General features: G+C 36.3%; 1 protein-coding gene across 11 annotated transcripts in view; it reads left to right on the plus strand.

Annotated features, from left to right (window-relative positions):
- SOX5 (SRY-box transcription factor 5) overlaps window positions 1-27,931 on the plus strand; it is a 903,217-nt gene that overhangs the window by 784,490 nt on the left and 90,796 nt on the right. For all 11 annotated transcript variants that reach the window (XM_032473064.1, XM_032473061.1, XM_032473062.1 and 8 more), the window contains one exon: window positions 19,797-19,882. In XM_032473064.1, the coding sequence (XP_032328955.1) occupies window positions 19,797-19,882 (86 nt within the window). The remainder of the gene's footprint in view (window positions 1-19,796; window positions 19,883-27,931) is intronic.

The following is a 27,931-nucleotide window of genomic DNA, read 5'->3' on the forward strand; positions in this document are numbered from 1 at the left end:
ACATCATGACTATGGCCAGAAAAAAATATAGAGAAAGCAAGTATATTGAAATATTTTCATTGATCAAAGTAGAATACCATTGAAAACAGTTAGTGAAATACTATCATATTAGATATTTATAGAGAATATTACTTTGTAAATTCCAGTAGATTTTGGTTCATTTATATGTTAATAAATTGTCCCATTAGCATCTTGCTATGCTTCAGTACTTATCGTATTTGAGAAACTCTATCCAACATTACAAGAAATCAGATGTTTCCTGTAAATAATGTCTTGAATTTTCATATTTTAACATGTATTCCTACTCTTTAAACCTTTCTTTGTATAATAATGAAGAAATGCGATGTCATTTTTTAAAAATACAAAGTCATTTGAGGGAGGTGGCTCCAACCGTCGAGTCTAGGTAAAAGTGAACTGAACTCAGGACTATAAAAATTCACTGCTCTTTGCAGTTTTTAATACAGTTCTTGCACATCTTTCTCTTGACTTTGGTTTCCTGTGTTTTAAGATGGTGTTCTCACTCTGGACCTTAATTTATTCATGTAATAATTTATTTGTCACATAATTCTATCTTTGTAGATTGATTCATCCAGAAACACCAACTTCTTTTTAGAATTGAGGACTATATATTCTAAATATTTAAAATCTAAGAATAATTTAAACTTTAAGATTTTTAAATTCTGTTTTTACAGTAACTTTTGAGTTTTTAATTATAAAAGATTTTTTGTTTTGTTCCCATTTTTCCTGAGGAATTAGTATTCACATTAAACACATGTTGCCAATGTGTTTTTGGTAGCCTTGGTTACTAAAATGAAAAAAAAAGGACACTTTTAAAAATCATCATCAGTTGCCTCAGACTGCACCTGCAGTGTATTCATATAGACTAGTTCTGTTTTCCAAAAGGAAAATTTTTAAGCAACTATAGAAATAAATCCCATTAGCAAATATTGTGCTGAAGAGAAAACCACATTCAGTTTGAACAATAGCATAACTGTAGGCCTGGAAAAGGTCAAGAACACCACTGCCTCACTCCCACTTGACAGAGTTGGCATACTAAATTTATTCAGTGTTAATGTAACGTGGCTTGGAGAAATTTTTCCCTTCCTCAGGTTGTTAGTGTATTAACCATTTGATATTCATGCCTTCAGTGCGCAGAGTTATAAATGATACCACTTACGTGTCCTTGGAAATAAAATAGAAAAAAAGCTTCTGCAGCTGCTGGCAAGCTTGAGACTAGCGTCAGGCCAAACTCAAACCAAGAAGCAGCCCATAGCAAAAGAAAGTGCCTCCCTGTTGACACTCACTCTGAGTCAGTTTGAATGGGGCGCTGGGTGGAAGCGATAAACAGTCCGGACTATTTTCTTCATGATCGTATTGCAGGAAAGGAATGGAAGTGGGGAAAGAAATCTTATCATCTTCTCTCTTCAGGGGGACTTCCTATTTTACTCCCGTATAATTGTCAGGCACACGTGACTTCTCTGCTTGACACGTGTTCTAATTTGAGTAACATTCCGCAATTCTCAATGAAGGAGACTCTGACCAACCCATCTTGATTTGAGTTTCACGTAAACATGAAAGAGATACTATTTTTTGTTATCAAAAACTCAAGTGCTTTTCATCAATCCATTCAAAGAAAGTATTGATGATAAGTTTTTCTGTTTAGACTATGTGTCTTGATAAGTAAAATAAAAATCTCTGAAACTACATAAGGAAGTTAAAATGTTCTCAATGGGGTAAGAAAGAAAAACACACGTTGAGCAAACTAACCATTGTAGGTTGAGTTAGTATTTCCTGTTTTCCAAAATAAAGATGCTTTTATTTGGACATAAAGGTATTTTCCCTTTAAGAAATAAAATGATAGATGTACAGTGTGAAATGGATATCTACAGAATATAGTTGCTGGAATTTCTCTCAACAGCTAGAAAGCCTGTCATTAAACAATATAAGAGCAAATGAATAGCGCAGTCAGACTTTAGAGCAAACTGGCTACACAGAAGAGAAGCTTTGAGAATGTTGTAGTCCACTCTTATCTGTGAATATGTAGCTCAGTTTACAAGCATTGATATATTAATATCAGTATCTCAATTGTGTTTGGGCATTTGCTGTTAGTGAAATCAAGCATGAAGCACTCTTCTTCATGGATTTGTATCTAGTTATTGCTTTTCCTACCTGCTTCTTAAAATCTAAAAATACTTCCAAACTTCTAAGGAGGTAAAAATAGCAGTGTGTTATTAAATTGAATGGGTTTAATATATAAGAGTAATTTGAAAGCAATTATGTAAATACACTGGTTTGATCAATCAACTCAATTCAGAGGCTGTTCCACTTATGGAAAAAAATAATCCAATAATCTGTATTTTTAACTTGTCAGTTCTATGAAAACTGTCAATTCAGTTGCTATATGTAAACATACCCCAGATTTTATATTGCATAATTAAAAATCTCAAGTTTAAATTACATTTGTGGATACTAGTTCATTTTAATCAGAAAAAAAGTCATTAAAGTCCTTGAATTAAATTTGAAAAACTAAATAAGGTTCCAATTCTGAAATTATAAAATAAATGTATGTACAAATGAACTGGTTCAAGTACATTTTGGATGGTTGAAGAATCCAAGGACACAGTCCATTTGCTTCTGCTAGAAAGGCTGAGTGGAATCCTAGGCTCTTAACCAAAGACTTGAACCTGTGAACTGCAAAGCTTGTATCAGGTAGATATTTTTTGAAATAACATGTACACAGCATTGACGCCTGCAGAACAATTCTAGATTGTTTGCTCATCATAGAAAAAAGTCTACCAAAATTAAAAAGAATCTTGAATATGTATGTTGGTTTTAGCCCAACATTTTAGACTTGAGAGAGAAGTTTGCAATAAGGTGGTTGAAGGTCATAAGTTTGGTCAATACCAGTTTCTCTGACCTCAACTTTCAGTTCTCTTCCCACAACACACAGCTTCCTCACATGCCCTCCCGCAATCAGGTTAAGTGCTGTTCCTTCAGAGCACATCTTTTATAGGCAGAAATGAAAGGAGTAGGTGCTTCTCTTTTTACTAATGACTGCAGTCCTCTGGCCCTCTCCTCACTGTTAGGGTGTAAAATTTCTAGACCCATATTCTAATCGATGCTTCAGAAATTTTTGACAGATATTTTATGTGGAAATTAAAAAAAATCTACAGGAAGGCAAAATCTAATAAAATAATTCATTTTCTATATACAGTAGAAAGCAAACAGTTGTGAAAGAGTTGGGTTGATAGTTTGGCCCAGTGTCAAGTTGAACGGATCACGCACCTGCCGGTGTGGTCTCTCTCCCCAGAGGTGGGCTGCAGTTCCCAAACCATTGGGCTCTTAGTCCCAAACTTGTGTGCTAAGGTACCAGGATGGGGTAGCTGATTCACAGGGTCACACACAATGTTGTAAAATTTCAAGGAAAATAGAGAGGCATCTGTCAGACACTGCATAAAACTGCCTTAGTTGTTTGGGACTCACTACTTAATAAAATGAAGCTGCTGGGCATTTCTTTTGTCCTAAGGGTGCCATGAGAGAATTATTGAGCCACTGATGGTGTCTGAATCCAAGAAGTTTAGGAACTTGTGGCCTAGTCTATTATATATTCATTTTTTAAATGTTATGACCTTTTTTACTTGGAAGTTACTGTCGCCGACCTATCACATTACAACCACAGGGCAGAATGTTATAACAAGATTTATCTTGCACTTACAGAGATATGTGTAATATTATACAGATAAGCAATTGATTCATTTATCTGTACCAATGGGCTATTTTGTCTGTATGATTTCAAACATTCCGTTGTTTTGTTTGTTTTGATTTAATTCGATCTCCAAGAGGCAATTACAAATTGAGAGGTGCTTAGAATGAGAGAACACTGACTGGGGAGCCCTTCACCTCAGCGTGCTTTGTTTAATTGTCCTCGTGCACTTTTCTGAGCTTCAGTTTCCTGACCTGCAAGATGGATTAATGACACCCATTTTACTGACTTGCTACAGAGATTAAATAGGATTATACATGGAAGAGTGCCTAGCAGTGTGTCTGTCTTACTAGGTTTATTTATAAATGATAAATACTGAGTATAATACCAGCAAAACACGAATCCTGTGTCCACTCCCCCCCTAAAAAAAGATTTTAGAACCACACCCAGCGTGAATTACGTTTCACATCCTATGTAGACTCAAGTTCATTCTGCCACGCCTAAATGAGGCTTCCTCTGACTGGGAAAAGTATAATTGTTGAGAGAAAAGTATTATAGTGCCGATGGAAACATTTGTCTCATGTAGTTGCAGTCTTAACCTCAACTATTTTATTTCTAATCACCAAGTTTTAAACTTTTTTTATTATCATTTTCCACTTGTCTGTTTATCAGAGCTTATGTTGGAAAAGATCATGTGGTTTTCTGAAAATGTATTTAGTCATTGTTTTGGCTGTATGAAACCAGAAATATATTCATAAACTCATTCTGCATTTTAACACATTGATTAATTTTTCAGAAATGTGGTAAATAAAATAGCCATATAAAGTTACTGATTGAAATATTTAATTGCCTTATGAGATTAGCTTAAATAAATAGAAGTTGATGAGCCAAGCTTAATAAACTTAAAATATGCTGTATTTACTCTTCATCAGTTTTCTGAACAGTATTTCCGCTTCCAATAAAAAAAGGAAACTCTCAGTTAATTAGTTCCTCATATACCACGATAAAATTAATGTTTAGGAGTTAAATACCATAAACTTCCTCAGGCACATTTGCTGATGTGTTCCTGTTTTCAGTTAATGTCACATGTTTCGTTGTTTAATGGGGGCATCACGTGCGTTCCATTATACTCTTCGGTGCAGCGGGTCCATGTGTCCGGCATTTTCGGAGACTGCATGCTAATTTCTGATGTAACTGTGTTAGCTGACAGACAGGTCATTGAAACAATCAGTGCTGAAACAATCACCAAATCACAAGCTAAAAACCATTGACGTGGTTTGCTTTTATGGAACTGACAAAATGGGAAACATGTGTTGTCAGGATCACATACTGTAGGTTCTTTGTAAATAAGCAGAGAGAAGATGTAATCGTATCTGCAGGCTTCTGTGTTGTGTGTTAGAATTATTATGACCAGCTCTTCCCCTTACCTGCTCTCCCCTCCCCATATCTTAGAAACCAGTGACTTTGGGTGAACCTGACTTAGTTCAGAGCTTTGTAAATATTTATTTTTGTAAAGAAGAACTTTGGTACCTAAACAGCCAATCATTTCAAGTCGCATCTTAGATCAGTGGCATGAAAATATAAAATGATAAAAAGTAAAGAGAATTGAGTACAAGAAAGTAGATAACATTCCACAATTATATGGTGACAGCCACACTCCAGTTCTCAGGGGAGAGATGTTTGAAGGTCAATAAAATGTGTTTGTTTTTTTTTTTTTTGCTAAAAAATGGAGTTTATATTTTTCAGTATTCATCACTGAGAAAAGGAACTATATATGTCTGTATTGTAGACTTAGTATAAAAATGATAGCTTATTTTGTGCCTTATTGTTTATAAAACATAGAGACATCATTAAATTGAAGCGCTGTAACTCTGTGAGGCGATAACTGTGCTATGTGAGTAACCAGTGTTTGATCGTCCCCCCGCACATACACACAGTACCACCACCAAAACACACACGTACAACACAACAAAAAAAGCGAAAGCCTTTTCTTTGATAAAGTCCTCAGATTTTATTAGACTAAAACTATAATCTTTTAATCCGTCTTGCTTGCTTTTTAACATTAAGAATATTAAGAATGCCATTCAACTTAAATATAAACCCACTGAGCTCAGTATTTTCTTTTTGACAGAGTTCTCTTTCTTGATAATGTAGATGTTTCAGATGGAAAGAGTGTTTGGCTACTTACACTCTGTGCTTTCAGCCAAGAGGCCTCAAAGTGTGGCATTACTGTATGAGTTTGCCTAACCCTCAGAATTCTAGGTTTGTATTTTTGTTGCCACAGCAAACACGGAATCTCATCTTAGTATTAAATTCATACTCACTAAGGTCATCAAGCTGAAGTGTAAGCCCAGAGGAGCAATATCTTATTTTATTTGAATAGATGTAACTGTTAACAATACTGGACAACTCTATCGTCCAATAAGCGTGCTCTTTACTGTAGAAAGCTCCACTAGAAGGCAGACTTCAATCATAAGGTCAATAGAAGAGTATGGAAGCAGAAAAAGCATTTAATAAAATAGGCTAAGGTAGTGTCTTGCTTCTAACGCTACCATAGATGTCAGTCTTCCGTGAGGATCGAACAAGTCATGCTCTGGGAATATCGCGTGACTCAGATACGGTGTTAAACTTAACTCTGCTATAACAAGCCAAAATAATACCAGCTTAAACGTGGAAAAAAAGAATATTTCTCACTCACGTAATAGTCCAAGCATTGCTCATGTGGTGGCCCCATGGTATCAGGCCCATGGCTTGTTCTTTTCTTGATTCCATCCGCAGGCTACGGCTCCATCCCATGCTCTACACATCGTCTCCAGCTCCCACGTCCCCACCCCCACCAGTGGAAGAGGCCCAAGCCCAGGGAACTACAACTACTTTTAAAACTTACTGTTTTAAACTGTTTCCCTAATAATTTATTTTGGTCCTATTTTTGAAGAATATATTTAAACCTTTCTTAAACCTGTTTATATAGCCAGCTGAAAACAACGCTTCACATTTTTTTTTTCAAATATATTAAAAGATAGCACTTGCTGACTGTACAGACCTCAGCGAGAAAGTATATGGAACGGAAACTGAAAGTTAGCTGCCTGCACTCGTGCACCCCTGTCATCCCATCCCCGGCAGTAATTACTGTTAACAAGTGGGAATGTATTTCTCTAGAACTAGTTATAGATATAACTATATTATATATTCATACATAAATATGTATATACATCTATTTATATCTAGTCTAAATATGTAATATGCAGGGTGTGAACATGCTTGTATATTATAATATAAGCTATGATTTTATATATGTATATACACTGTATATGATGTGTACTATATAATATAGAATGTGTGGGATGGTAAATATTATATATATGATATTCTACTTACAAATATAAGAATATCATGACCATCTTTCTTCCACACTTTTAGACTTAGATTATCCTGCAATACACTTCATTAAACTGGATGCACCATATTTTATTTGCATTCCCCTCTAAGGAACATTTAAGTTTGTCTATAATACTTAACAGTTTTAGGCAATATGACAATAAACATTTTTGGATGCACATATTTGTCCCAAATGAATTATCCATGGAAAAAATTCCATTCTTGTGTGATATTTTACTTTCATTTATTTTGTTCCCTTTTGAATGTTTTTCACCAGAGAGATCACCTCTACACTCTGATGCTCTCTGAGTTGATTAATGGAGGGTTTAAAACTTTAAAGGGGACTCATCTGAATTAAGCTATGAATAAGCATCAGTGAGCTTTGTAATCGGAAACTATTAATTATTTCAATTTAGTAAATCTGTCAGAAAAAAGTTACTCACAAGGTGTCAGAAGACCTTGGTAGTCACAGTCCCATTTTGTGTTATTCTGTGCCCTTGGGCAAATCATCCTCCTCTTTGTGCCTTAGCTTTTTACTCTTTAAGGTAGCTCCAGTAATGTCTGCCCCACTCACTTCATAAGGAGGTTGTAAAAGTTAGATGGGATGAGTCTGTGCATTTCTAAAGAAGTTACATCATTGTATAATACACCATTATTATTTATTAATTGTATATGCCCATTTTGAAAATTGAATCTGTGATGTAATGAAAAAGATTTCAGGAGTTACCTATTTTAGGTCGCTATATTTCTGACCAGTAAAGACATTTGCATTAATTGTTTTTCACGTTTTAGGGGGAGGGAAAATTTCATAGCATTTCTTAATTTCCAGAGGTTTAAAATGTACCATTAGAGTAGAAAGCTCTAGGCCAGGAGTCTTCCCAAATGTATATTTTGCAGGCTTCTTGTTACAGTGGTTTAGGAAGCCTCGTGTTCTCACTCTACAGATCACAGACTCTGGACGCACCCTAGGAGGAAGGCTGTCTATCAAAAGGCCTGATAGACAGAAAAGTGGAGAGGCTGTAAGACTGTTAAAAAATAAAATACTTTTAAAAAATGAAATGCTTGGTAAATGAAATGAAAAACTTTAATATTAAAAGTGGAAAATAAAAGGGAAATAGCATTTGAATTGGTCTTAAGTAGCTTAAATGAATACCTCTCTTCCAAACCCCTACTTCTGATCCCTTAATCATTTTGGATGCTTTTCTGTACCTTTCATTTCTTCATAAGACACAGAGGCGAAATTTAGACATCATACTCTGGTATAGATGTACATATAGAAGCAATTTCTTAATTAATTAATGATTCTCTTCGAACAGCTTAAAATGAGTTATTATGCAGTAGTTAAACGAGGCCTTGGTTGTAATGCTGGAATGCAGAAGGAAAAGGAGACTTGTTTGATTCTTGTCACCTTTTCAGGGATACTCAGATTTCTTAAGATCATCAGTCCAAGAATTTTCATTGGTACTAGGATTCATTAGTTTTATGGGCAAAGAAGTGAAGAAAAAAAATGCTGTATTTTTTATAAGCAGAAATGTCTTCCCATTTTGAAAGTGTTTCTTAAAGCATTTATAAGGTAATCTATTTTGAAACTAGCCAATTAGGCAACTATTAAATTAAGTAGAATAAAGTTTTCAGTTGCAATGCTACATTAAGAAGGCAAAAAAAGTTTTTTATTTTTAAAAAATCTCTTACTGAAAAAATTTAGCCTGTAACAAAGCAGTTAAGAACTAAAAATCACCTCAAAATAGCTTCTTTTAAAAGAGCTGTATAAAAAAATAGAAAAATGAAAAAATAGCTGCTTAGTCAAACAAGAGATAATTTATTAATTTTACTTTCTCAAAATTCTTATGAAATATTTATTTCATTATTTATTTTATGAGAGTTACTACAAAATATTAGCATTTCTCATAAAAAGTTTGCAATATTAAAGTCACATCATGCTATTCTAGCAAATCTAGAAAGGCTTTACAGACTTTTCTGCAGTTAGAAACCCTTCACCTTTGTTGGGCAAAAAACCGACATCAGTTGTTTCGAACTTCTTTTGTTCCACAAGATGATTTAGGAGAATGGTTTTAAATTTAACTACTTAAAATGGGGGATGAAATGTAGCTGAACTTACTGCTATTTGAGGGCAAAGTTCAACTTGCTTTGGTTTCAGAAAGTCTAAGGTGATTTGAAACAGTCGCTGTGAGGAAGGATTTTGTTTTTATCATTTGCTTATATATAAAGTGTCTTTCCTAGTAAGCACCTTGACCGTGCTCAGGTGCTTTAATGGCATAATACTAGAGGATTCTTGTTAGTGAACAGAAATTATTGTAAGGCTTTGGAAATTCATATTATTTTTCATACCCAAGGGGATATAAATTGCTTTTAAAATCAAAGTTTATGAGATAAACTATGAGATATTAAAAATTGATGTGTAAAAATATGTTACAAAAGATTCTTTCACCATCTGCTTCAGGTCCTCATTTCCTCATATCCTGAAAGTCTATTAAAGTCTAAGCTTCTCTCTCCCCTTCATTTTCTATCCTTCTTTGGTATCATTGGCAGCTGATCTTAAACACCATTATTGTTTGCATTAAACCATGTGCAAAAAACTAATTTGTTCCTTATTTGTATAATTATTTGCTTACAATCTATTTCTTCTGCTAAACCCAAGCTTTAATATGGGAAAATTGTTCTCCTGTGTTTGAAATTTGTTAATTTCTTATTTAAATAAAATATTGTTTTCTTTATTCAGTTAATAAATATTTAACAGTCCTAAGTGGGCAAGGCACTATGCTGGGAACTGGGAATTAAAGATGATAAAATACAGCCCTGCCTTTAGGATGCTCACAGTCTAGCTGGGGAGGAAGCGCTGTAAGCAGGTGTAATAGAGACATGCACAGCATTTTAACAGAAGTGAATGGGAAGGGAATGAGTTCAGTTCAAGACTGACAGGAGGGATCAGGGAAGGCGTCTTGTAGTAGGGATTCCCGAAGTCAGATCCTACAGGATGAAGTGCAGCTGAACAATTGAAGAAGTTGTTGGGGTGGAAGTATCCAGCAACAACATTCCCGGCAAAAAGAAATGGCCTTGATAACAGCTGGGAAACAGGAGATGGAATAAGGTATACATGGACCTATAAACAGTTCGGTGTTGAGAGTATACTTTAAGACGTGAAATGACAGGTGAATAGTTTGAAGACATAAGTGGGTACCAATTCAAGGAAATATTTATAGACCTTATATGCTGGAGGAACTGAAAAACCATTTAAGGGCTGAAACTCGGGGTTGAGGTCACACTGGCGTTTATCTATCCATTCATCCATTTATCGATTCATCCCTGTCAAGACATACTTTCCTTGCTCACTTTTGAACTTTTCAGTCCTTAACACATAGTATACAATCAATAAAGATTTATTATACTTCAAATACAACAGTGAGTATTTATTGTGTACCTGTAATGAGTGCCACTGGAGACTGAGTGGAGAAGTTGTTTCTTTAGCACAGGACTGGAGCCTTGGAGACTAATTGGTAGGTTCTTCCAGTGGTAAGAAATGAAAACCTGAGAGTTAAAAAAGCAGAGCTTGTGATGGATTGGCCACGGAGGATGAAAGAGGGGGAGAAATCAAGGATCCTTTAGATGTACAGGCCTAGGTGACTGGGTATCACCCAAAAAAGATAGAAATACCAGGAGTAGAAGCAGGTTTTTCAAGAAAGATGATGAATTAAGTTTTGCACCTGTGAAGACTGAACTTCCTATGACACAGCTTGGGCAGGTGGAGTGGGATTGTCCAAAAACAACGTGAGAGGCCTAGGCTGGAGTCACTGATTTCGAATATGTTAGTTTGTATATGGTCGTGGAACAAGACACTGGATAAGATCATTCAGATTAAGGGGATCGCATGAGAAAAGCCAAGCACCAAGGATTAGACCCGAAGGAGTACCAGTACTTAGGGAAAGAGTGGAGACAGGTGGAACAGCCTACTGCAGCAGTAACAGCAAGGTGTGAGGAGAACCAGAAGAGCATGTTGTAAGAAAACTCGGGGTGTAGATGTAGTTAGATGTAGAAGAGGGGGTCCTTAACAGGATCAGCTGTTGCAAAACGGTATTCATTGAAGTGTGGCAATTCAGAGGTCGCTAGTAAGTGTGCAGAGTATTTCCAGGGAAGCTCATGAATTGAGAACTAAAGTGTAGGAGGCTTTAGGATTATCACTGAAGACTAGTTTCTATCAATTCGGATGAGAATAAGATGGAAAGAAAATAAATTGCTCCATATTAAACACTAAAAAAAGTGTTTTAGAGAGATTTTGGAATCTAGACAGTTGGTTGTTTTTTTAGGATCGGAGGTAGTTGTATGTATGTTTAGGGACATGCTGTGAACAGATTCTTACCTTGGCATCTGAGTTACTCAGTGTGCTCTAACCGACCTTCTGAGTATTTCTTGCTGCTGTATGAAATGGGTCCAAATGCAGGCTAGTCCACAAAGACATTCTGCTCACCTGTTTGTCCCATCCTTACTTTTAGGCTCAACTATCTATTCATTAAGCAGGTGTTAATCGAACATCTACTGTGCACTAGGCTTTGCAGTTTTAGACTTCTTTCCTCATTTCTAGTTTCGTTTTATTCAAGGCCTAACTCAAGCCCAGCCCTCCTCTGATTCTTTTGCCAATGACTTCAGCTCGAATAAATTCCTCCTTTCTTTGGTAATTACTCCCTTTCTTATTCATGTGATTTTAATTGTGTGGCTTTGATTCATTTCACTTTCCATATTTATCCTATTTCCATATTATTTCACTTTCCATATTCTTATTTTTGTAACTGAAAGTGTCATGAAGACAAGGACTGCACCTTTTATTTCTCTGTGTCCTGCATGTAGTGTTTGACACATGTTAATTGAATGAACGTTAAATGAATTTATCTGTTTTGAAAATTTAAGTATATATTTATATTATGCTTTAAAAATAGTCTGTGATGTTTTCTAAGGCTTAATACTTTCCTTACTATAATAGTAAGGACTGTAGTATTTACTATTTGTGAGATCCTGAATATCTTTTTTAAATTTGTGAATGAGAATAGTAATCGACCCTACTGAATTGTTACCAAGATTAAATGAGATTTTAAACGCAGACCAGTAAATATTTTTATATCTGTGTGAATCTGTATATGTGTATTTATATGTATACATATGCAAAATATTTTAGCAGAGTGCCAACAGTCAACAAGCATTAGTGGTCCACATTTCACATCAGTGGGCGCATAAATGAATTATTAAAAAATGATATTGGAACAATTGATATTGGAACTGTTTGTGTAAAAAATGATTTTTTTTCTCTAAAACACATATGAAAATAAAATATAAGCCCAACTATGATTTTTTCCTTTTTCTCCCAGTATCTCTTTTTCTCCCATCACATTGGCCGACAAATCTGTCTTCCCCATATGTTCCTTTCTCTGTTTCCCTTGTGATTAGTTTAGGCCATTATCATTTCCCACCTGATTTACTGCAGTAATTTTTAACGTGTCTATTTGTCTCCAGTCTCTCCCTCTTCCAGTCGATTCTCTCCCTTGCCACAAAATTGATCTATCTAAAACACAAATCAGACTGTCACTTTCCTGCTTAAAACCTTTTGGTAAAGGTTTAACGTTGCCTTCAAAGTAATGCACAGGGCTTTGCAAGATGTGTGTTCTACCTGCTTCTTTAGCTGTATAGTTTAATGTTCCCTTTCTGCATCAGATACACTGGGAACATTAAAATATCCCTGGAAGTAGGGGCCAATAAAGGATAATGGTCACTGTTAGCACTGTCCTGTGAGTGGCGAGGGGCTCCTTCCAAGCAGAAGGAACCCACCAGTTCATCTGTTGGCCTATGAAACAAAAGAAAGCAACTTCTTTCAAAAGTACCATTTGTAGTGTCCTTTTAAACTTCATTTTGTCTTAGACTCCTACAGAACTCCCTCCACTGGGAAGTTAGAATGCTGAGAGCAAGGTGTTTTAAGTACCAGTCTGAGAAGATGATTAATAAGAGCATCCTTGTTGCACTAAGTGGTGGAGGCTTCCTGTGTGACTCTTCAACAGTCACAAGACATGGAAGGTCCCTACGTAAAGATAATTTGGTGGAGAAGTACCATTTTTAAGAGATACTTTGCAGATACTTACTACTATATATAAAATAGATAACAAGGTCCTCACTGTATAGCACAGGGAACTATATTCAATACCTTGTAATAGCCTACACTAAAAAGGAATATGAAAAGGAATATACATGTATAACTGAATCACTACCAGACATTAACACAACATTGTAAACTGACTATATTTCAATAATAATAATAATAATAACAATAATAATAATAATAATAATAATAATAATAATAATAATAACCTTCCTTGATGCTCTTTCCAGGTAAAGTTCTTTTCTGGAGGTTTCTGGACTACCTTCTCCACTGGTCTGCTTTGCTCATTGTATTACTGGATCTGTTTATCTCCCTTGCTTTATTAGGAACTCTTCCTAGGCAGGGATTGTAGATGTGGATACATTTTAGTTTTTATAGTGCCACAACATTTTCCAGATCCTTTATATTGGTTCAGTGGATGAAAAGATTTGTGAAGTTGACCCTGGATAAGAACATACTTGCTTTTGACTATCTTCCTCAGCTTAAATAACCTTACTGGAAAATGTTGTTTTTCTTATTCCGTGTATAACAACAACAACAAAAAAAAACAGAGAGAGACTCTTCAGTGTCACTAGAGATTATCGTTATCTAAATATTCATTACTTTACTACTAATATAAGTAACATGCTTTCCAAGGGGTTATTGGGTTATTTAATATTAGCTATATCATTTGTATCAACAGATACTATGTACCTCAGTTTATTTTTCAACTTCTTGAAAAGTTTTAGTTTTGAGCTAGAATTTTCCATACTTGGCTTGAAATAAGAAGCAAATTAATTTTGGAAAGGTTTAGGGAAAAACTGTTCAAATGGTTAAAACCTAGGAAAGAGCAAAAGAAATTACTCTAACTAGTTGAAAGTCAATTTGAATAGCTTACACATGTTTGAACTTTTTAAAAGTCCGAATTTTCCATTATCTACTTTTTACTAAGTAAGTATCTCATGAAGTATTTACAAAATAAAACTGTTGTAATATTTTTAGTGCAGTTAACTGAGGGATGGTGTAAATAGATGACAGTATTTACTTCAATGAAAGATCTATTTTTATCCCCAGCTGTTTCTGAATTTCTCTTTTGCCATTAAGAACTACCTCTGACCTGGTCTTGAAGTCTTATATATTCTATGTCCACTTTGGAACACATGCATATATTTTTCATTTCTTTAATTAATAATTAAATTTCTGTATTGGCCATTTTCACAGTTACTGTATTTGTACTTACTGAGTAACTGGGGCAAATTTCAGTCGAACTAGTTCTGGATATTCTAGACCCTAAAAATTGATAGTAAGGTAGATACACTTCAATTTATGTATGTCTGTATGTTGGGTGGAGATGGTTGCATTAATATGGTGCCTTAGGCACAAACCTTTGAAATTAGTTGATATTTATATCTTGGAAACTATAAATGATTCCAGGTACATAATAGCAGTAGTACTTTTTAAAATTCCTGCTGCCAGCCTTTTGTTTTCTCCAGTTCACTTAATCATCAAACACATTGATATGAAACAGTATATGGCAAACACATTGTATTAGTTTGCAAGGGCTGCCATGACCAGAAACCACAAATTGGATGGTTTAAGCAACAGAAGTTTTTTTTTTTTTTTTTCACAGTTCTGGGAGCTAGAAATGTAAGATCAAGGTGTCAGACTGCGTGGATTTCATTCTGAGGCCTTTCCCTGACTTCTATCCTCACATGGTTGTCCCTTCTTATAAGAACACTGGTTATACTGGATTATAGCCCACTCAGATGACCTCATTTTGCCCTAATTGCCTCTTAAACACACTATCTCCAAATACAGTTATATTCTGAGATTCTAGGGTTTGGGACTTCAACATATAAAACTTGGTGGGGAGGGCACAATTCAGCCCATAACACACATATAAATTATTTGTAACATTATATTATGCGTATGTATACATATTCAAAAGAAAGACAACTATATTCATTTCATTAATATACATCCATGAATGCAGGAGATGAAAAATGATAAGATTCTAATAATGAGGGTGAAAGTACAGCTCAGTGGTAGAGTGTGTGCCTAGCACGCGTGAGGTCCTGGGTTCAATCCCTAGTACCGCCACTAAAAATAAATAAACATAATTACCTCCCCGCAAAAAAATAACAGCCAAAACATAAAAATTTTTAAAAAGATTCTAACATGTACATGCATTTTAAAAATGTTATGGAATAGTCTCACTTTTAACTAATGACCTTTAATGCCCATATAATACAAATTTTGTTGTTAATTGGATGCTAGTAATTGGAAAGTACCCAAAACACCTTTGTGGGTGTTTGCCATCAGTCCAAATTTATGAGTGAATCTGTATCTCTAGGTTTGAATCCGGGGTCTTCTTTAAGACCTCCTATTACTTAAACTCTTTAATTAAAATTGTAAATATTGTAAAACTTCATTTCATATCCATCACCTTTTATGTCCAAATATCCTCAGGTCTGGAGTATGAACACTCTCCCAGCTTCCTGCTTTCTCTCTTCCCTGTACCTTCTTCTATCACCTGTGAGTTAAACTGGTTTTCCCTCCATGTCTTCAGCACGTCACACTCATGCTATGTTGCGTTTCACCCTACCTGAAACAGCTCGCCCCTCCTCACCTGTCAGATCTTCCAGGCCAAACTCCCTCTTAATTTCCATCTTCATTCTCTAAAGACTGAAGCCTGGAATTAGTTCTTCCTTAGCTCCTACAGCGCCCACTCATGGGCACTACTGCCCAGACAGGTGCTTTCCTTGGAGAAGCCAGGCAGGTAGCAGATGGCTGGAGACCAAGTTCTGTGCGTTTCCTTGTTTTTGTCTCCTATGGCACCTGGCAGAGTTCTGATCACGTGGTAGATGATATGAGTGCTTATTAATTGATTTTCAACAGGGGAAATAAATTATATAAATGGATTATCACTGTGAAGACACCACAGTCTCTTACTTTTGCTGTAATTTTAACATTATATTCATTAAATAAGGAATATTAATGAACTACAGAATTTCAAGTATTTAAGTTGGCAATTCTAATAGGCATACTGTAATATTTGCTATTTCAGCTAGTTTGCATAAATTCAAATTCAGCTTTTAAACATTTAAACTTTTCTTTATAAAACCAGATAGAGTGTTTTCTGGATTAAATGACGAGTAAAGCCTCCCAGGTAACATCAGTTGTCTCCTCTCCTGTATAACCAATGTTTTTTTTCCCTGTATACTAGATCTGTCTCACTGGCATACAAGCATGCTCCAATTTTTACCAGTGTATACTTCTGTAGTAAAGTTTTCTTAACCACTCATCCTTCATTAGCAACACACCTCACTGAAACTGTCTGTTTCAGTACTTCTCAAACGCATACAGATAGTCTGGGAATCTTGTTACAATTTAAATTCTAATTCAGAAGGTGTATGCTCACTGCCTTAACAAATTGTCCCAAAGCCTAGTGGCTTAAAGTAACAATTATCTGGACACAGCCCCACTCAGGCTCAGAATCTTTCACATCACTGAGACCAGGGTGCTGGCCTGGACTCTGGTCATCTCTAGGCTTGGCTTGGGGAGGAGTCTGCTTCCAAGCTCCCTCCTTGGGTTGTTGGCAGGCCTTGTGTGTTTGCTTGCTGTTGGCCTGAGGACATCAGTCTTTTGCAGTGTGAGCCTCTCCATAGGGCAGCTCACAACATAGCTGCTAGCTGGGGTGAGGGGGACGGGGGAGCAAGCAGGACAGAGTCGGAGTCTTTTTGTAACCTAATCTCAAAAGTAACATCACAGCACTTTTGCCTTATTCTGTTGATGACAAGGCAGTTACTAGGCCCAGCCCACAGGGCAGAGAACTGAACTGCACAAGGACGAAACACCAAGAAGTGAGAGTCATCTGAGAGCCTGCCTTCCACGTTAAATTTGGGGTGGGGTCTGAAATTCTGTGTTTCTAACAAACTTTTAGGTGATGCCAGAGCTGCGCTTGAGAACTTCACTTTGGAAAGCAAGGATTTACATTTACTGCCTCCAGTTCCTTTCTTTTAGTCATTCTCTATTGATCACACTCACTCCAATTAACACCCTCCCCTACTCCAGTGAAACAGTCCTTGCTGAAATTACCAGTGACTTCATTACTCAGTCCCGAATTTGATAAAACTGATCATTCTTACTGAAAATCTTTCTTCACCATTTACAGTTCTTCCCAGTTTTTCTGCTAATTACCTATCTCCCTAACTCTAAATGTTGGTATAGCCCATAATCCAATCCTGGGACCTCTTTTTTATCTACAGTTCACTTCTAAATGGTCTCATGAAGGCTTAGAGCTTAAACTCCAGATATCTGCTGACCACTTTCAAATTTATGTCTCCTATGTAGATTTCTGCCCTAACATTCTAACATGTTTATCAGGTGCCTCAGTGAACACCTCTATTTGGATATCTGATAGTAATACCAAACTTAACACGTCTCAAACAGAACTCTTTATTCCTTCCCCTTTACCTCCCCACCCTGACAGGCTCAACCTGGCAATCTTGCTTCTCATCCATATTTGCAAACCCAACAAATAGTTCCACTCTCCAGTCAGCTGTTCAAGTGAAAAATCTTGGGAGTCATCTTTGAGTCTTTTCTTACTCTCATATGTAAACAGCCATTAAGTTTTGCCAGTTTTGTCTCTTAAGTTATCACTTGACTTTCTCCATCATTCTTCCTTCCAACATCACCACCCTAACCTAGGCCATCGTTACATACTATACAGAGTTTTGCATCTTTTTAGTATAGATTACAGCTTCCAACCAAGTGATTTTACTCAACCCATCTTTTTCCCATGTTCGTAGTTACCTTTATCCCATAAGATACACTTTATCTGCTTTATGTCGTTTATAAGCAATACATAATCTGGCTCCTGATTCCCTCTCCAGCCTGATTTATCTCTGCTTTCCCACCTGAACTCTATCTGTACTTGAGCATTTCAGGGACTGGGCTGTGATATAACACTCGCATTTGACACTGAGTCTTAACAAAAATTATTTTCTTTCCTGCAACATTCGTCCTTTTTTCTTTACCTGGCTAACTTTCATTTAATTCAAGTTTCAGCTTAACCATGAGTTCATCCTAGAGGCCATCTTTGACCTTTTAGACCAGGTTTGGGGCACTCTCAGTGTAGTCCATGGCATTATATACTCCCCTGTCCTACTAGTCATTATATTTTATACTAGTCATTGAATTATCTCCATCTTTTTCTCCTATTAAGCTGTAAGGCCCGATCAGCAGAGGTAGATTCATGTATTTTGAAGCCTGAAACATACAATTTGGGGGACCTTATTTAAGAATAAAAATATGATAACTGTATATATGTGATTTTCATATATATATATAAAGTGTAAAAGAGGATATTCATTTATAAGAAGAAATCACAACAGAGTTAAAAATTGAGGAAGTTTACGAATATAAAAACATATGACCCTGTGAACACACTGTTGGGGACCCTTCCCAGAACCCCAAAGAAAGCTTCAGTAAATTCCCACTAAATCTACCTCTGAACATGAGTCTTCTTTAAACCTCTCTTTCTAGTATCAACAGCAGTGCTTGACACATAGTGGGTGCTCAATAAATATTTTTGAGTGAATATATTAATGAGTTATTTTCAGTTATATTTCCATACATTTGACATTCAACAAGCTTTCACAAATTAGAATTCTAAAAAAACCTTTGTATGTTAGAAAGTTGCTCTTACAGTTATTAAATTCCATTATTTGCTATGGTTATATTTCAAATAACATGTCACTGGGTTCTGTGCAAAAAGTCTGTTGCATCTCTTTACTAAGTGGGAAAAAATTTTTATTTGCATCAAAAACATACGTCTTCTGTATGTGTATATATGTTTGTGTGTGTCTCTATATGTATATAGATCATATATATAGAACTTTAATTTGAATTACTAAAATTTTATTTTTTCCAACATTCCCACAAACAGAAGTCCCTTGAGGGAGAAACTATGTTCTGTTTTCTTTACAGTTTATTTTATAAACATTTGTCTCTGGAATAATAAAGATAACCAATATTTTATATAACTTTTAAAGATGCATTAAATATTTTCTTTATGATGAATTTGTCCTGAAGACAAATTTAAGAGGTTATTTGAATCGAGGCAGTAACGTAGCATTCACAAGATAAGCTCCTTGGCCTAAATTTTCAGCGTCTAGTTTGTTAAAATAGATTAAAGTTTAGTTAAGTTCCCTGTCTAATAACATTTTAACTTCGCTAAGGAGTCGGTGTGTCTTATCAGGATTATCGGGGGGGGGGTGTGTGTGTGTAATAAAGTGCAGCCCTCTGATCAGTGTGCACTTTTTCCTCCCATTTTCCTAAATACATCATGAAAAAAGGATGAGGTTTCCGCCTTAATTGCTTGTGCCTTTTATTCACATTCCTCTCTCAGCCAGAATTGTGAAAAGAGTGTTAGTAAAAAGCTGCACAATAGCGCTTTTCATTAGGCCTCAGCAAGGCGCACAAAAGCAGGCTTTTGGAAGGAGTGAATGCGTGAGTTTAATTTGCAGGTGGAGAGTAGATAAAAGGTGCTGACGCTTCTGTGATTCTCTTCCGTAGGTGACCCTTACCCTGTTCAGCTGATCCCAACGACCATGGCAGCTGCTGCCGCCGCAACGCCGGGCTTAGGTCCGCTCCAGCTGCAGGTAAGTCAGCGGACGCTACGCCAGAGACAAAGGTTAAGTAAACATCGAAAACAGCTATTATCCTGCTAAAGCAAAATAAAACTCACGCGTGATATTTGTCTCACACTCTTTTGTTTTTGAATTTGTGTGTACTGATTCTCCAACCAGAAGTTGATTCTTTTAATTTTTAGCCCCGTTTTCCATGCTAAAGATAGCTTATTGTAATTTTTTTATTGCCTGGTATGATTTAACAAAATGAGCTGTGGTTTTGCTTTGATTACTGTATGCCATAATTTCATCACAGAATGGTCCTCATCAAGATAGAACAACAAAAAACTACAAAAGAGATTCAGATGCTTGTGGATCAAGACAACTTAACAAAAATTACGTTTAAAATTGTGCAAGATGCCCAGTATTTTTGAAGCACTCTGTAGATCTCTTTATTCTCCTGCTAATACCAGCTCAGTTGGATAAGCATGGATAAGTAGACCAAAAAAGCAGGTGCCTAAATGAGCTCAACTGTATCCAGACATCCTCATTAAGACCTTTTTCAGCCCTGCAGAAGATATATATCCATGTATCCGTGAATGTCAGTGACAGCTTTACCAGACATCCAAGTGACTTTAGACATTTTGTCTCTGGAGTTGGAAGGAATATCAAGGAAATTATATTAAAGGTATCTTTTCATCAACTGTTTAAATCCTGGAATCAACATCCTATTCCCCTAGTGTCTGTTGTTACGGACTTTTTATAGTTACACAATTATTTAATAGGAATAACAGGTCATCTAATAGTAGGGTTAATCTCTCCTTGTGAGAAGGTTTGTATTTTCCTTTGCCTAAAAGACACAGTATGCTGTTGAGGCCAGATATAAAGCACTGGTGCTTAATAAAATAAAATTGTATTCATGAAGATGCACTGTCATGATAGATGACCTCAGTCAATAAGCAAAATACAGCTTTATATTGTAGCATCAAGAGACAGGTACATCTGGTCGGCACAGGGAATTGTGGGAAGACCTGGTGGGTTTCTGAGAAGCCGGTTGAGTCTCATGGGAGGAGCTGAGGCATATGTGTTCTGTAGAGGTTAACAACAGTCACTCCTATTCTGCCTTTTCTCTGAATGGCTACAGTGTATCTGTTTCTTTGAGCTGGAAATACCTTGGGAAGTGTTGGAGCCATGGGGACAATAAAAGTAACAATATTTGTAATCCTTTGAAATCTGGGAAATACCTGCAGTACGGAGAAGTGGTTGTCATCAGTGAAGCTAAAACGAGACGTGGAATTATAGGAAGAGGGAGGAATATCCAGCAAAAGATTTGAATGTGGAAAATCGGAGTTTTAGGGATTGAGGCTGTCAGTTTTCAAAGCAAATGAAACATTCTCATTTCCTTTCACCACCGGATTAGTGATGAGCGTGGGAGAGTTGGAGGCTCTATGTTTCATTGCAGGGTTCTGGTAGGCAGTAGCTTCATTAGACAGCAATCCAAACCTCTTTTCCTAGAAAGATAGTATTAGAATATTAGGCACAAATTTTTATCTCCAGCCTTATGATACCACATTCCCTTAAAATTTAAAGATACCAAAAAATTTGTTTATCAGAAAACAAGAAAAGGACACCAAATGTATTAACTCTTACTTCAACTAAAATTGATCTATAAATGGGATAAAGATCTTTTTATGTAAGTGGCATCTACCCATTAAAATATATGACTTTTATAGAATCTCAGTAAATCAACACTGTAGTATAATAAGAGAATTAATAATCTAAAACTCTTTGATGATAGGCCATTAGCACATATACATAAGCAACACACACGTTTTGCTCATGATTTTAAAATAGTACTCAAATCCAAGCATGTGTTTAAACGCGTGTCATGACAGAGAATCTGGCTTTTCTTTGAAGTAGACCGACTCTCGTCTTTGGTGGGGCGCCTACACCAACCTACTGTTCTCCTCATAAACCCAACACTATGTTCATCGATTCTGGACCTTGACTTCAGCTCTCTCCAGAGCTGCAAAGGAGACCTTGTAATACTCTCCCTCCCTTTGCATTAAAATAGCATCCAGATTCTTTTCTTCTCCACAAACCTGCCCAGATGGATCAGAGACAGGCTAACTGCAATGCCTCGTCAGAAGTCACATCTCAGCCCGCACCTAACATTCTCCCCAGTCTTGTGAACCTGCATCTGAGGAGTTCTGTCGTGGTGGAGTATAATGCATGAGCCAGTTTTAATTTTCTCCAAACTCTGCTTTTAATTACACTCTGATAAGTCTCCATTTTCCATCCCTTTATAATACCTGGAGTAGACTTCATCACTTCTGACTCCCTTTCAGTTACTAAGAGTCTCTTTTAAGTTATTAAGATTCAGTCCTAGATTCTAATACTGGGTTCTCTGGTAAGACTTTCACAAGGATTATCTCATTTAATTCTTACTACAGTACTCTGTGTTATGTATTAATAATAACTCCATTTAACAAGGAAGAAAACTGGGTCACAGAGTCCAAAATCCATGGTTTTGAAACAATTATATTTGCTTTTTCCAAGTACAGGCGATTTTGTTTTAAACTTTGGAAACATTGCCCTTCTTAGGACATTTGCTAACTCAGTAACCTGCTAATAAACTTATACAATAATACTGATTAATTGGTACTAATATAAATTTCTTTATGCACTGTGATACTGAAGGAGGTAGAAGGGCTCATAATGACAGCCATCTGCTTCGGACTTTGCGTGTTCAATTTCATGCCTCTTTACACAGGCTTATGTTAATCCAGGCTTCTCTTTTTGAACATCTACATCTAAGAAGGGACACTATAAATTTATTTCTACTCATGGTTGCCTTTGTTTAGCTACCCTTTGTGTTTTCTTTTGAAATAACCTTCTGCATGTAATTGTTCGCACTCGGATAATATTATCTTAAGTAAAACCAATAACCAGGGCCTTTATTAAATAAAGAGGGAATAATGATGAGTACAGTTGTTTTAAAAGACCAGCAAAATGAAAAAAGCATGTTTTAAGCTAAACCACTGTTTACTACTTACATATCATTTTATATTCCTGGATGAAATAATGAAAAAATTACCATGGAATAAAATATAATTTACATTTTAAAAATCATCTTACTGTGTACTTTTAGGAGCAGTTAAAATGGTCTAAATGTTGTCAAATATTTATTTTCTTTCTTTATAGAGAAAAAATGGCTTAATCTGAATTATGCATATAAAGCATACAAATTAACATGTTGTGCCAAGGCACCAATTTATTTATTTCTCTTCTAATGAAATATCTGTCCTTGTCTCCTCTGAGCTTTTTCTGTGCTTTTAAGTCTCTTCTGAGCTTCAGATTCATACAGACAACTGTGTGTTGGCTAGCGGGAGGAAGCACAGGTGTTTACAGACACAATAAACCAACTATAACACGGACCTTGCCAGTTCTCTTCCTTGCTCCCAGACCAGCTCATTGTCTGGCCTTAGCAAATGGCTCCATTCCATCTATTGGTCAACCCCAGAAACCATGAGCGCTGTTATTAACTTCTCTTCTTCCCTCTTCCTCTACACCTATTCATTCATTACCTATTCATTCCACCTGCTAACTACATCAGGAATCCATCTGTTTCTTTCCGTATTAACTGTCACTCTGTGGGTCAGGCCTCCCTCACTGCCTGCGCGATTTACCACAGTAGCCCCTGAACTGGTCTTTCTGTCTCCATCTTGCTCCTGTCAACACACTCTCTACATTTGTCAGAATGGTCTTCCTGATTTTAGAAAACCTGATCATGCCCTTCTGCTAATTAAAGGGGAGATGATCCCCATGACCCTCTCTCTCCCCTCCGATCTTTACAGGTGGCATTTGCTCTTCCAGAAAACTTGCTACCCACCGTCTTTTACCAAGCCAGCTCCCACCTGTCCCTGACATTGCAAGTGAAAACCTCACTTTTTCAGTGAAGTTTTCATTGTCCCCAAGTCTGGATTACCAACTCTTAAGGATTTCCAGAGCACACTGTATTTCCCCCCTCATAGCACTTGTAGAATATGTTTTAAATCCTACTTTCTGGCTTCTACCAGATGATAAAATCTATGAAGTCATTGACTCACCATCGTTTGCACTTAACTAAGTGCTTGAAATATTTTATGAACTCAATAAATATTCACTAAATGAAAGGGTGAAGAATTAATCTTATCATTACACTTAAAATAAATTATGTATCTGTTTTTGTTAGTTAGCTATTCTTCTTTATAACATTGGAATTAAGCTGAATATTAATGATTAGTTTCCTATGTAAATTGATTTTCATCCTTGTGAAAACACTATGCCTAGTACCATGCTTGGCACTACAGTGTTTTAAAAATTATGTGTATAAATGCTCCCACTACCGTATTCAGTGTGCTCCAACTCTTTGCTGTCCCTTGACTTGCCAAGGTACGCTCCCACCTTAGAGTTTTTTTTTTTTTTCAGTTGGTTAGCTACCATGTGATGAATGGATTTTTTTTAATTGAAGTATAGTCGATTTACAATGTTGTATTAATTTCTGTTGTACAGCATAGTGATTCATTTACACATATATTCCTTTTCATATCTTATTCATTATGGGTTATATAAGATATTGGGTATAGTTCCCTGTGCTGTCAAGTAGAGCCTTATTGTTTATCTGTTTTAATAAAGCCACCTTAGAGTTTTTATTACCTGTGCCTCTACCTGCAAGACTCTTCTCTCTACCTGGAAGGCTAATTCTTATCTCAACCTCATTCAAGAATTTGCTCTGACATCATCTCTCCGAGGCTTACTCTAACCCCTGAAATCATAAAATTACCCTCCCAGAGATAACGCATTTCCTGTTTCCCTTATTCTGCTTGTTTCCTATAGCACTAGTCATCTTCAGACATACTGCATAACTTCCTTATCATGTTCCTTATTTATTGTCTGTCTGTTTCAAGTATCCTCTAAGCTCCACCAGAGCAGGAACTATCCTCTTGCTGTTATTCAGTAATGTCTCTCACGTGCTCAGGAGAAGGCTGAACAACTTGCTGGTGCTCAGTACATAAGTATAAAATAAAAACCTATCATGAGCTAATGCTCATAATCACTTTTAATAAAATAACAGATCAGCATATGATTAATTTCTGGAATAAATGATGTTAATTTTGAAGACCAGGGAACATTATATATTTTTTTCAACCCCTATTAGAGGATTCTTAGTATATGAGAAAATTGTAGCTCTCTCTCTTGTGCTCCTCCCTCCCTTTATCTTATTATAACCGTGGACTGCTGCATAAAAAAATGTGTTTTAGCATTTATTACAGTTTGTATAGTTCTTTTAAAGTCATAATTTGAAAGAGAGAGAGAGAGACCAAACACTGCAACATTAGTTTAACTTGTACATCATTTGTTAGTGTGTGTACCGAAGTATGCAGAAGCGTGAGCTGCTGGAGGTGCTTTGACTCAGTCTGACTCACCTTGCCAATACAACACTAAAGTAAGCGGTTTCTATGTAACAGAAGGATGCATTATCAAAATAGTAACTAGCCAATTAGCAGTTTCATTTACTGAGTTTACCCCTTTCTCTTTGTTCTTTCCCCTTCCTCTTCAAACTACTTTCTTCTTCCAAGAACCAGGGATACTTTCTGATATATGTTCTCCTGATATTGTCTCTTTTCAAAGGAGGGAGATTATCTTATATGGAAATTTAATCTAGCTTCATTTCAATATTAAGAAGTGAGTATAATTATTTAAGCAAGAGAGCGTACACTTTGAATCTTTTGGACATTTGTGACTAGATAAAATCAGCTAAGGAAATCGTCTGTTTCTAATTAATGAAACCAAATGATGGCAACAGTCCATCTAACATTTATTTCTCATATTCATTGTCTTTAATTTGCATTTTACTTAATAGGCATCATGAACTTTTTAATAGTAGAAACTATAGTGCAGTATTCGATTTCTATTTTGTAACTAGACTTCTAAGATTTGAAATTAGAAGGAAATATTTATCCACTTATTTCTCAGTTTATAAATACTGTATTCGTGTTGGCCAAAAGATTGTTGCCACCTGTTCTACCTATAGGAAGCCAAAAATGTTGACTCCAACCAATGATTAATAGTGATAAGCGGGGAAAAAAAAGAGACTGAAATCTTCCTGGATAGTTGTATTTTACTCAAATAAGCAAGTAGCATTCATTCAAGAATTTTTATTGAGTTAATTCACCTTTTACTGATTGTTGGTAGGATTATTTTTTAAATGCATAATAATATTTTTGCAATAAAGACTCAGTCACAAATTGTCATAAATGAAATCACATAAGGCTACACTTCCAGCAGCCAGTAACATCAGTAACATGCATTCTCTGGGATGAAGAAAATGATGGATGACGTGTGATAACAGTAGAGAATGAATTACACAAAATATCAACTAAAATCCATCTTTTTTCCTATCTGTCAAGGGTACTGGTAGTCATAGTGGGAATGGCTTCAGTTTTTATCTTATACAGAGTAACATCAAGGTAGATGTGGATGAAAAAATGAAGTTCATCTTTTTATCAGTCTTCTGCCAGTCTCTGAAGGAGGTCAATAATTATGACAGGCCACAGATGAATGTTTCATATTTCCCAGAGCACTGTGAGTGACTGAGCGTGGCTTTCGTGTCTGACCAAGAGAAACCCCCAGAAAATCAATAAGGAGGAAGTAACCATATGGAGAGGTCTAGGTGTGAGGCTTTTTACCTCCTTATTGAAGGAATTACTTACAGGGATGAATACTTGCAAAGATTCTCCACTATTCAGTGTAACTTTTAGGTCACAGTCATTGCCATGCCAGGTGACAAATGATCAGCTGCTCTTCATTTCAGTCGCAGCCCTGGTGTGTGGTTTGCTGCCGTACTTCTGTCTGCATGAGTGAGTTTTCTCGCAGGTTAGAAGAATGAATTCCCTCTTTTCCTCTCCCTTCGACCCTGAGCCTACAGGGCAGACAGACAGAAGCGCACGTATGATTAATACAGCACAGCTGCAAGTGTGAGTCATTTGCATATGTATTAATAGAGGCAAAAAAAAACCCCAACAACAATTAAATTATACACAGAGACATTCTGCATACTAAAGAACATATGCAAATAGGCCTGAGAAAGTGCAGCCAACATTTTCTCTGACTTTTCCCAGCCCACACGGACCAGAGTCAGAACCCAGCAGTGTTCGAGGGGCTCCTTTAGGGAGGAACCTGGTAGGAACCGCTTCCACAGCTGTTACCGCCCCTAGGGTTCCCGGGGGCTGTGTGACACTTGGACAGTGGAGAAAGTGCAGGCAGTGTCTTCTTCACGCTATTTCCGTATTTCCTTGTTTCTAGCAGCTTCATGGTGTCTTGTTACACGCTAACAGAAGCCTCGGTACACATGCACTTCTCCACAGAGTACCCATTTTTATTGTAATGACCGATCAAATGGTAAACTTTAAAACTGTATTTGAAGTTCTGTCATTGCCTACACTTAAATTAATACAGACTATTTATCAACGCCAGACTTCCTGCTCACCAGTCCATGCCCATTCCTCGATGGCGTTCTGTGTTCTCTTAATCAAAACATGGTTAGGTTACTCGAAAATGTTTCTAGGCTAATTACCATACATAAGAGGTTTGCTAGGCTCAAGGCCAATAGTAGGTGCAATGTTAGGAACAATACCGATTTGTCATAATTTTTAAAGTATACAGCTTTTTTATTTTATCAAGAAAAACGGAGCTACTCAATTCTCTAGTCTTGGCTATATTTAAGTAGGGAGAGAAACTAATATTCCTTAGAGTACCAGATTGTGTTGTGGGGGGTGGGTATAGCTCAGTGGTAGAGCGCAAGCTTAGCATGCATGAGGTCTTGGGTTCAATCCCCAGTACCTCCACTTAAAAAAAAAAAAAAAACAGATTATATTTATATTAGAAATTTGTTCTTCAACCCAATTGTCAATTTAGTTTATATTACTAGTATCTTTCAGTTTGTTCAAGGAATGTTTTATGAAGATAAATTCAACCTTAGGAGTAAAATTCTACATAAGTAAAAGTTATCACCTTAATAGAACCAGTAAGAATCTTGAG

The sequence above is a fragment of the Camelus ferus genome, chromosome 34 (assembly GCF_009834535.1).
Source record: "Camelus ferus isolate YT-003-E chromosome 34, BCGSAC_Cfer_1.0, whole genome shotgun sequence".
Classification (NCBI taxonomy): Eukaryota; Metazoa; Chordata; class Mammalia; order Artiodactyla; family Camelidae; genus Camelus; species Camelus ferus.